This window comes from Melanotaenia boesemani, chromosome 3 (assembly GCF_017639745.1).
Source record: "Melanotaenia boesemani isolate fMelBoe1 chromosome 3, fMelBoe1.pri, whole genome shotgun sequence".
NCBI lineage: Eukaryota > Metazoa > Chordata > Actinopteri > Atheriniformes > Melanotaeniidae > Melanotaenia > Melanotaenia boesemani.
Genome location: NC_055684.1, coordinates 20394371 through 20406659, shown reverse-complemented (window position 1 = coordinate 20406659; position 12289 = coordinate 20394371). Strand labels below are relative to the sequence as shown.

At 40.0% G+C, this 12289-nt stretch overlaps 1 protein-coding gene across 1 annotated transcript; it reads left to right on the top strand.

Annotated features, from left to right (window-relative positions):
• Positions 1-7825: 7825 nt before the first annotated feature.
• Positions 7826-9550, top strand: LOC121637082 (potassium voltage-gated channel subfamily A member 10). Its single transcript, XM_041980986.1, has one exon. The coding sequence runs from the start codon at positions 7826-7828 to the stop codon at positions 9512-9514; it is 1689 nt and encodes a 562-aa protein (XP_041836920.1). The 3' UTR covers positions 9515-9550.
• The last annotated feature ends 2739 nt before the right edge of the window (positions 9551-12289 follow it).

Below are 12289 nucleotides of genomic sequence, written 5' to 3'. Positions count from 1 at the left end.
TCAGACTGTCCTAAACAACTGGAACCTTCTTGTGTAAAACATATGGTGTGTGTGTAACTGTAACTGGCCCTGCCTCCTACCAAAACATCCCGTTTTAAAGGGATTTGCAACTGCTCATTAAGACCATGCCATCGCCAGGGCAGTTACTTAATCTAAGACGATGTGTGAGTGAGTTTAGAGAAGCTTCTGTCACCGCTGGATTAAGAGGTAAACTTAATGCAATCCTTCAAATGTTAGGAATGAGAAATTAAAACAGTTTTTAAGTAAATATATGTATATGCATATTTTTTTAGTTTATTATTTATTTTTTTTTGTAATTTGGAGGTTGGAGTAGTAAATGTGTCAGTGTTATGCTAAAATCCATCTTTAAGTATCATTTATTACTTTTCAACACACTATTTTTCATCATTATGTTGCTTTGGAGACAACAACAGGCCATATGGAAACACAAGGAGGAGTCTCTGTAAAACTGATGAGGCATTGCATGCGCTTGGAGCACCTGCAGCCGTGGAACCTTCCTTTACAACAGTAAGTAATGTCAAAACAGTTGGAAATTTGTTGGAAAGCTTGTGTTGTTCTTACTCTCAGATGTAAGTCACTTTGGAGAAAAGCATCTGCTAGAAATTAATAGTGAGGACCCAGCCTGTAGCCTGGAAAACACTTCTTCTCTCTGCATGTGAAGAAACTTAAAGTGTGTCATGAATTTAAACCATTCATCATTTTAATACTATAGCACTGGTTTTGTGCTGAAATTGCATAAAAAACTACAACCAAGGCACATCAGATGTATGCAAAAAAATATTGTTCTGTCAGTAAGTTTAAACCACAGACAACGGCGGTTTCAAGCGTTGTGGCTGTGCTCTGACTTGTTTGTTGTGCGTGTTCACCTCCTCCTGCCATGTCAGCCAAGATTAGCACTTGCCTTTTGATTAGTGTGGTTGGAAACAATCCAGAGAGTTCAATTAAGTCTATATCATTTGGTCCACAGTAGTCATCTGTGAGGGTGATTCTTGTGGCTGATCTCTGGTGTTACATAATCTCCTTAGTGGAGTCCCAATCCTCAGAGAGAGCACAGGCAGCTCCCACAATGACAGTCCAAAAGAATGGGTGCAAGGTGAGGTGAGAACACACTAAGATACTAGCTGTCTTTTCATCTCAAATTTACTAATGATGTGAAATGAGGGTGACTCAGAATTTTGTTTATTCTTTCTTGATTTCTTCTCTCTAGAGCGACGTAGTGTATGTGCATTCTTTACTCTCTTGTAAAATGTAGTCGGTTGTGGGGTACTTCCACTGTTTTTAATCTTCCCACAATTAAAAAGGATTCAGATGTGGCCACTGACTGGGCCATGTTCTCCTTCAGCTGCAGCGGCTGGGAATCACTGCTGCAATGAAACAATATTTTTCAGATTATGTAGGCTTTGCTAACATGTAAAACATGATCAGTTTAATTCTCGAAACTTCAGATCTGTTCTGTCCTGTGGTATCTTTATTTATTTGGCCATGGTCTTCTAGGTTGCTCATTGTGTAAGAAATAAGCACACTGATCTCTTAAGTTTTTTTTTTTTTTTTTCCAGCAGGAAAGCTTTAAAGACACCTAAATGCAGGATTTATTCCACTGTTACTGGAAAAGTTGAGAAACCCTTGTGCATCATTCATTTTTATCCTTTGCATCTCTTTTCTTTTCATCCTTCTGGCAGTGTTATTTGCTTTTTTTTTTCTTTCTTTCGTTTACTCCACTGGTTTGCTTATTATACAGCAGCTTCTAGTTCCCAGCAGTTACCTGCAAATTTGAGGGATCTTGAACAATTTGCCAGGGCTTTTTTGCAGCAGCTTCTCTTGGAAAAACTGCAGGCTATTTGAAACTTACAGCACAGCTATACGTGACTTTTAAGAATGACAGATTTCAAAGGAAATACTCTAGCTGTCACTTCCTGCTGAGTCTGGAAAACTGCATGCTTAAACACTAAAATTGAATTTCTAACTTAAAAAAAACACATCTGTTAGAGTAAGCGAAGTTGACAGTTTAAAGTTAACAGTTTAAACTTTCTCCCTTAAGGATGGGTAATGATTTGTTGTCTCACCCACCCTGCAGAGGACAGGATGTGGTGGTCACAGCTCTGTGTGAAAAGGGTCATAAAGTGTTGTATGCTAATGTGCTTCCCTGTTTGAAGTTTGCGAGAACTTTGCTTGCTCTTCTGAAGTGTGATAGCTGCTCAATAAAAAGGGGGCACTGGGGTTGAGACTTCGGAGTTGACACCAGACACTCTCTGAGTGCTGAACCACAGTCTCTCCCCATCGCGATGAAGCTGACTTCACTCTGAGTTCTTTGTGTCTTATTCTATGATGGAAAAATACCCATCAACATCTGAAAAGCATTTTGATTTTTATATGCTCTCAAATGTCTGGACATGTCTGGGATTAATAAGACTTTTCACAGGTGAAAAGTTTTGTTTCAGGAACACTAAGTTTAGATATAATGAAGCCATTGAAGCAAATTCCAGTGCAGTCCACTTAGACACAACATTAGGTAACACAAGGTTACTGATCTCACAGACCTCAGGAGGAAGGGCAGGGGTTTTTATGACCCCACAGAGGGTTCACCTTCACACATGAATTTGAGGATTGCATTTCTCTATCTGGGCATTATTGCCTTGGTTTCATGCTGAAAGTGAGGAGAGAAGAGGAAATGAAGGCAAAGAGGAGAGATGATATGCAGCAAAGATCTGTACTGTTGTGTAATGCACATCCTCTAGCTTTTCCTGGAACCCTCTGCATATATATGAAAAAAAACAGCTTCTTTCTAAATTGTGAAACTATTTGATATGTTGATGTGTTTTTTTTTTCTTGTTCTTCTTTTTCGTTAGTTATATGTTTTATTCATTATTATCAAGTTACAAATATATCTAATAAGGATATGGAAGCAAATCTATTATCATAATGATGTTTGTAACTCCTTAAAACTGCTGCCATATAAAAGAGATTAAGAATGAAACTTTCCTAGTTAGCTTCTTTAACCCTTAAACCATCAGGACTACAAGCTCTAGACTAGAAATAATAATATATTTTTATTTTCATAAAAGATTAACGTCTTCAAGACCTTGTAGTTTGACTACACTGACATAACTAATTCTACATCTACATTAACTTTTATCACTCTGAGGTCAGATTAAATCTTCTCTATCACTATGTTTTCAGCTGTGTAGGGTTTTTATGCTGTAGCTTTTATGCCCTTCTATGCTCCTTATCCAACCATCTACGTAATTTGCAATAAAGACAACTCCTGGTGTGATATATAGGATTACTGGACTGGAATAACCAGTTGCCTTTGCAGGCGCTATAAGATTACGAGACTGGAATATCTAATCCGTGCTACCTTATATGCACTTTGAAATCCTGTCACCCTTAGTGGATAAGCATATGGGCTTCTAAGATAGAATTACCCAGATCATGTGCATGCGATGAGTACTTCACAGCTTTTAGTCATTTTCCCCAAGCTGCCATCTGGAGTCATCCTATACTGTTTATTGTAATACTGAGAATTTTTTGCAATATATGTGAGAAAACATTGACTTATGTATACCTGAAAATCTAAAACATAATATACAATGTAATAATATCCCTAAAATAATTCTTGCTTGTGTTGTTCTTACTCTCCAATGTAAATCGCTTTGGATAAAAGCGTCTGCTAAATGACTGTAGAACAGAATAGAATAGAATAGAAAATATGAAGAGTTGGGGGTTATTGAGCCATTTATGTAATGTGGATGCAGTGGATGGATAAATCATCCCCAGAACTGCTTGTGGGAAACTTAAAGGAAAACTTAAATAACATTTGCTGACAGAATGACAAAAAGTCAGAAACACAAACGGCAGCATGTGTGCCAAGCATTCCTGCAAAGGCATAATGTAGGAGGTGATCTCCAGTGATCCATCCACAGGAAGATATTTCTGATTCTGACACTGCTCAGTCTTACAGAGATTTGTCGTTTTGTTTTACTCTCACTGCTATTGTAGAGACATATGGTGGCAATGTGGGCACCACTTTTTCTGGCAAAAAATGTAAAGAAGGACCTCTCGGAGACAGATCAGGAGTCACAAGGATTTATTGACAGAATATGAACAATAATAGTTTTCTTATGACGAGGAAGTAAACCTTGGAGTTGTCAGATCAGCCAGGTGAGTCAAAGCCGGAAAAAGAAAGAGGGATAGTCCAACTATGTTAAAACAAGGTCCAACAGGGAGTGAGTGTGGGGCTGGAGTATATGTAGCCGGGTGAGAAGGTTGATTGCAGGTGTGAACAATTAGTATTGACTGCGGTGGTGCATGGCTGGAGTGGGTGTGTCTGTGGCAGAGCCTGGTGCAGGTGTAACACAAAGCACTGAAGCGCCACTGTAAACCATCCATCAGCACCAAACAGGAAAACGGCATGGCTGATATGTATATATTTATATATATATATATATATAAATATATACATATATATATATACAATGTTCTCCATGTTTAGCAAAAGCACAAATGCCAGACTAAATGTAGAATTTTTAGTACACAGACGATATATTTGTGTTAGTGACCACAACTGCCAATAGATCGTTTTTTTTTTTTTTTTTGTTTGTTTTTTGCCTTTTTTTTTGTGAAAGTTATGATGTATTACTTCACAGCAGATGTTTCTATTTCAATCAGGTGTGACTCAAAGTCAAGCTTCATTAGGTGTGCAGGATGTGTGCTTGCCTATGCAACGTCCGTATAGTTCATAAATAAGCATGCTGATGAAGAAATTGCTTTGTCAACATAGTCGGTTTACCGGTTCAGGTGACAGTGTCATCAGGGAGAACCCCGGTTGGATCAAGGAAGGAGGGATGGATGATGGATTGAGGGCTTCAGGGAAGGGCAGAGGGAGGGACATTAATCCCTCTGGTACCCTGTCAGTTCTCCAGAGAGAAGTGACACTGCGGCAGCTGCAGTCTACGTCATCCAGGAGTTCATATCTCATTCATTTATCTCTCTTTTCCCACTTATACTGACACAAATTGTTTTGCAGTGGGTTGATTATTTACTCTCTCTGCCTGAGTAGTTAAGTCTATAACCACCCCCTTGCTGTCTATCTTCCCTTCTCACTGCCTGTAGTAAATTCTGTTATGAAGTGTTTAAGTGGCAGGTCACATGTGCAAGACATAGTAGGATCTAGCAAGAAAAAGCCCCCTGCATGGGCAGGATGTGCAGTCAGCAGACTGTCACTTGTGTGAGAGCATCCACACTCCTGTGCTCTGATATGTGCACAGACTTTCCTGTGCGCATGCCTAAAGCACAAACTTTAAATTTTGTCATAAATGTACATGTGCATAATGTTCCCATGGGGACACATAATGAGGTGAAGGTGTGTATTGATGTATGGGAAAGCATAGACTGTGAAGTCTTAATACAGTTTTCAGTGACCTTGAAGCCATTTGCCCACGCCTGCCTGCAGTGGTCCTGCTCACGCCGCAGTGTTAAAGGGGACCCACAGACAGCCAGCTGCTGGCTGCAGCCGGATGACAGTGAGATGATGAGATGATATCTAGCCTTAAGCAAGTTGTTCTCCATCAGGTAACACAATATCCATTCCATGTTGCCAACTTGGCCGTCCTTCTTAAAAAGTACACGATTAACTTTGATTAAAGTTTTCCCTCCTAGAGCAAATTCAGAAGCACTAAACTAGGAACCATGGCACTCAAACTGAAATTTAACCTTTTAATACTTCAAAATTACTTTAATAATTAACCAGACAAACCTTCCACTGGGAAGCATGAAAATTATGGAGTTAGAAACAAAACACTAAACAAAAACAAAAAAAATAAAATATAGGTAGCATTTTTTTATATGTTTTTTATTAATCCTATCAAAAACTGACAAAGAACAAATTTCTTATGAATTTATTCATGTAAATCTACAGATTTACATGAGGGTATGGCAGCAGAACTGCAACACAAGGAAAGAAGGCTGTAGATTTATGTAAAGATTAAAAAACATATTGTCACACTTCAGTCAGTATTCTTTAAATAATGCTGCTGTCAGATGAAATAACAATTTGTGTCAATATGTGTTAGACTGTAAACAAGAAAAAGCTGAAATCCCCAGGAAAAGAAATGCTGCTGCAGGTATTGAGACCTTTGACAAGTACTGTAACAGGGGAAGAATACAGTTTAATCCCCAAGGTGAGGGTGGATTGGATGATGCTTCCTGTGAATGCTTAGTTTGCAAGAAAGGGGGAAAAGAGTGGGACCCACACTCCCTTTCCCTCATCAAACAGCGATTGGCTCCAGCACAGTAAATCTCCTATCACAGAGCTCACCTATAACGTCTGGGCTGGCAGAGGAGGGAGCAGCGAGAACAAAGCCAGGTGACCCCCACATTCAAAACACAGTCAGTTGCTTGTGCGTGTTGTTGTGTTTGTGTGTGTGTGTGTGTGAGCACTTGTGTTTGTTTGTGAGTATGTGTGGGTAACTTTAGCTTCTCTGGTTTCGCATATGGTGTTAAATTACCCAGTGGGAGCTTTAATAGAGCTAGAGACACTCTTGATTGGGAGTTTGGAGGAGGGACAGTGAAGGGAGTGAGGAGGAACAGAACGGAGCCAGCAGGCAGGACAGAGAGGGCATAAAAAACTTCTGCAGAGCCGGGAACACGGGTGAGTGCTGCAGACATCTGCACACAGCTGGATTTAAGCTTAACTCTTCTTAAGAGACCAATTTACATGTATTTTAGCTCAGTTTAATGCTCAGGTCTGATAAAGGGGGTGATGTCAGTGGAATATTGATTATATTTTTCAGTGTCAGGTCAGTGACAAAAAAGACTTTGTTATTTCATCTAAAAAATCTGAGCAATAAAAAGTTGCTTCTAGTAGCAGTTAAAATGAGTACAGATATCAAATTGTACTTTTCAGTCCTCTGTGTCTTTCTTTGTCCTCTCCTTTGAACTCAGTAGCTCATCTTTGCTGACATGGCACAGTTAATATACATCTTCTTTTTTGGATAGACCCTATATGATTTCCTTACATGAGACTCAGTTCTGCATCCTGTACTGTTACATTTACATCTGCACTGCAAGTGGAAACAGTCACACAAGTCATTGAATCTTTCAGGGCCCTCAGTGTCAAGTGGGTTGCAGCCTAATAGTGTGTGTCAGGATTTGATTACCTGTTCAAACCAGACAACAGGAATAATAAACGGCTAATTTGAGATAAAGAAAATGTGAAGCAGGTAGACTGCCCTGCACTTCAGACAGGTTTTGGAAGGATTAAGTAAGCTAGTGGTTAGAAAAATAGAGTATAATCAAACATGAAGACACTGAAATGATGCATGTGTTCTATTTTTGAGGAGTCTCTGTTTTTTAGTCAGTGGCTAAGATTTTCCATAAGGAAACTGATGTTTTGTAGCACATGATCAGCAATATGCCATCCATACTGCATGTAAGCACTCTCACAGCCAATCTTGCAGAGTTTGTGTTTTTGTTTAGGTCATTGGAGAGAAATTGGAGAAAATAAATAGCATGCAGAGTATCAGATGGCAGACTTGCTGCTGACGCAAACAAGAGCTGACAGAAAATCTCTTTACCAACAAAACAAGATTGCAGCACTTAACAAAATTTCACACTTCATTCCTTTCCCTGACCTCTATTTTACAGATTACTCAGAGGATCGAATCTAATAGTAGCAAACAGCAGGCTGAATGGTAACCAGGAGAAGGGAAGTCCTGGCAGGATCTTCAGCGTGGCACTGCTTGAGGTGTCTCATCTGTCTCCGGAACCGGGCTGACGGTCATAGCTGTGGCTAGCGGCAAGGCAGGCAATGGAGGTGCCACTTGTTAATTTTGAAAACATGGATGATGTTGGCATCAACCTGGGGGACCCAAGTGACTCTGGGTACCCAACCTCACCCACCTCAGAGGCACCTGATCAGAACCTTTTAACTCACCGCCTGACGTCTCCTCAGCAATCGCCACGTAGAGGACGACGTGGGTATCAATCTGGTCAAGATGGGCTGTCACCTTCCACCCCTCCAACTCTGACCTCTAAGGCGAACACAAGCAGCAGCAGCCTGATCTCTAATCTCAAGCTGCTGATCAACAGCGAGTCTCCTACTGACAGCGTCTTCAGTAAAGTGCCGAAGGATTACTATGAAAATGAAGATCTGTTTGAAAAACACTGCTTAGATGAGAAAGATGAGAAAATTGTCATCAATGTTTCAGGCTTGATGTTTGAAACCCAGCTCAGCACCCTGAGTAAGTTTCCAGAGACACTGCTGGGTGACCCTATGAAAAGGATAAGTTACTTTGACCCAATGAGAAATGAGTATTTTTTTGACAGAAACCGCCCATCTTTTGACGGGATTCTCTACTACTATCAGTCAGGGGGGAGAATCCGCAGACCAGCCAATGTTCCTCTAGATGTTTTTGCAAATGAAATGGTTTTCTATGAGCTGGGTAATGAAGCGATGGAGCAGTTCCGTGAAGACGAAGGGTTTATCAGAGAACCTGAAGTCCTTTTGCCCACCAATGAACTGCGGCGGCAATTCTGGCTCCTGTTTGAATACCCAGAGAGCTCCAGTGCAGCCAGATCTGTAGCTCTGGTTTCTGTGCTTGTCATCGTCATTTCCATCTTTATCTTCTGTTTGGAGACTCTGCCAGAGTTCAGGGATGACAGAGACTTTCCCCCAGGTTTCATCTCAATGCTTAATGGCACCCAAGACAATTCCCTTCATCCCGCCACTAAAGATGCGATGGCATATCTCACTGATCCATTTTTCATTGTGGAGACTATTTGCATAATTTGGTTCTGCTTTGAAGTTGGCGTCCGTTTTGTGGTGTGCCCCAGCAAAAGTGATTTCTTCAATAACATCATGAATATCATTGACATAGTGTCTATAATTCCCTACTTTGTAACCCTGGGAACCGAGCTGGCTACCACGCCTGATGAAGATTTGAACTCAGGTCAGAACATGTCTTTAGCCATCCTGAGGATCATCCGACTAGTGAGAGTCTTCAGAATTTTTAAGCTCTCTCGACACTCCAAGGGTCTTCAGATATTGGGTCAGACACTGAAAGCCAGCATGAGGGAACTGGGGCTCCTAATCTTCTTCCTCTTCATAGGAGTCATCCTTTTCTCAAGTGCCATCTACTTTGCAGAAGTGGATGAGCCCCAGACGCAGTTCGTTAGTATCCCTGATGGCTTCTGGTGGGCTGTGGTGACAATGACCACTGTTGGTTACGGAGACATGTGCCCCATCACCATGGGAGGCAAAATGGTCGGCACTCTCTGTGCCATTGCTGGTGTCCTGACCATTGCCTTGCCCGTCCCTGTCATTGTCTCCAACTTTAACTATTTCTACCACCGTGAGACAGAACAAGAGGAAAAACAGGTGATGGATGCAGCAGCAGAGGCTGCACAGAAGATGTCAGCCGCTAACAAGTATGGAAGCAGCCTATCATTAAACAAAACTAATGGCACCTGGCAGAATGACAAAAACGGTATGCACTGATGGAAGAACTGAAACATTTGCCCTTATGAAAAACACAAACAAATTAAACATATCTGTTACTGAGACACACTCAGTTTATCTTTGTCACTATTTTTTACTCCAAATATGGCAGCACTTGAGCAGATAATTACAGTATTAAGAGACACTGTGTGGTGAGGCAGCTTTTACACAAGTTGTCGGTCTGCATGTAAATGTGTCAAAGTGCAATTAACACAACAACTGCTATGTCAGTTATCTTTAAAGAATACACCAATGCAATTTGAAGGAAAACGCTGTTTCTGTAGATATATGTTTTACCTTGAAAGTGTAGATTTCTGACCGGCGAGGTAGTGTCCATCTGGTCTTTCTCAGCTGAGAGATTTTTGTCCCACAAAAGAAAGAAATGGAAACAGTTTGGTGATATTTGCATTTAAACCAGATGTGCAGGCAGAGCTCGTATTACATCCCAGCTCCATGTTAGTCTAAACTTCATCATATTCAGCAAACTCAAGCTAGGCTTTGACATGGTGTTCAAGGGCAGGTGAGTGTGTCTAGTGTAAAGTAAGAGGACATCAGCGCACACATCGTCTTATCAGCAAATCTATAGCTGGAAATGCTCAGCCAGCAGCATCTCTCTGGGTGATACAGTGTAACAATATCTGTGTGATAAATGGCACAGTAGCATGTCTGCTATTATTCTTGTAGATAGGCTGAAAAGTATAAATCAAGCCTGTTAATGATGACTACAGTGTGCATGCAATAGCTGCATACAGCAGTTTTGTCTTTAGATTTTTATAACTTGGCTGGAAGCTCTAACTTGCAGAGTAGAAGCTGTAAAGTTAGCCATTCTTATCTAGTTTATTATGAAGTTTCACCCTTTAGAAATCATATCAATTCATTGCACTGAAAGCTTTTTTCCACATATCTCTTAAGCACTTTGGGAGCTTTACACCATCCATTTTTGGCAGGGAAAACATGTTTATTAGAGTGTACAGAAATAGAAGATAGGATATATATTTGTGAACGGACTAAGTAGAAACAAGCTTTATTTTATTTGTACATTTCTCCATTTGCCTTTGCTCTATCCATTGTTTCTTGCATGGCAGAGTGTTCTGACATGAGGTAAACTCCTGTTATCAGTAACTGAACGTTTGTCATATATACTGAAGTTGGATGTAATATATTATTTTGGACATATAATAAAGACTGCTATATTCTACATTATAGAAAAGGCCAATAAGTTAAATGGGTTTGCTAAATGAAGACAAATGATGACATGTAATGCACATATCATGAGATAATTACAAATTGGCACTATTTATGCATGGCATATTTCAATCTTGAAAATGTACTGTATGCGGGTGTATTATCACTATAAATATGGCTTGTATTGAGATGTCAGTGGATGTAGTTGTGAGTCAATAAGTCAGTCAATGCCTTTATAATAATCCTACAATATGAAATATGGAGACATGTGGGTGTTAAAGAGGAATGTTCTAATTTTTACCCACCGAAAAGTAATATCTGTATTTAAACTGACATTTCAGGTGACGTGAGTTGGTCACTTCAGTAATCTGCACTTTATTATATTATGAAGCACTTAATATGTGAAGACTGTTACTGTATGTGTCAACTTTGTACAGTACACAGTGTCATAATTTGCTGCTGTATGTTTTATTTATCCTGCAAAGAGTGCCTTTCATTAAACATGTATCCTAAGTGTGTGAAGTTTTCCTTGATTTAATGATTTAATTCCTGGGATGACATACTGAGGGCCCACAACTGAGCCAATTGAAGGGTCTTAACTTTTTCTTTTCTCTCTGTGTTTAATTATGATGGTGATGAATGGAGGTGTAAGTGTCAGTGTATGCCTTTAGGGCTGAACACTCATTAACACCTCATGTTGGCTGTTATTAACGCCTCCTCACTGTTGGTTCTCATTACTGATCCAGTAGTGAAGAAATAGATCCATCCAGTGATGGCTGTTACATCACAAGAGAGAAATAGCACTTTTTTTGTTGTTATTTATTTTTGTTATTTTTTTTTAGCAGCGTTGATGAAATATGTTTATTTGTGGTATGGTGGTGTAGCTGGAGAAGCAGATGCTTGTCCCTGTGTGCACAATAAACCAGCCTTTTAACTAATGAAGCTTTTTAGCTAATGAAATGAGAGGGACACAGTAGTCTGGCTAAAATAACAAAGATATGTATTCATGCAAATGGAAAACTGACAGAATGTGAGGTTTTGTTTATTAAAAATGTAAGTTAGAAACATAATTTGTCCTACTGGTAGAACACCTCAGTGGGAAAAATCAAGCACTGTGTGCTTGACAATACCTTTGACTGGGATCACTCCAGAAGCAAACACACCAAATTAAATATGCAGACCACATGAATCATTTATAAGATTATCCATCTTGGCCTTCAAGGCTGGGCGCTGGCAGTTTGGATGCATCTCTGTCCCATACAGTCACATTAACGTTGCATCATCAGTTAGTAAATTTAAGCCACCTCCAATTGCTTTATGTTTTGCTTATGATTATAGATTTATAAACTGATTTCTGACATAGTGAGACAGTGATATAGTCTTCTCCCCACTGAAGCACGTTGGTTGCATTCTAGCCATCTGCTGGCGTTGTAACTAGTTAACGCTCAGGTCAGCAGGCCGCCCTTCTGATCACTGATTGTACAGTGATATCCCAGAGACGATCTCTGATAGCATTTTGGCATTTAACAGGCAGGTGGCTGGAGCAAGGTCAAAGCCAAAGTGAGGCCATCATTTATAATTCATGGGGTG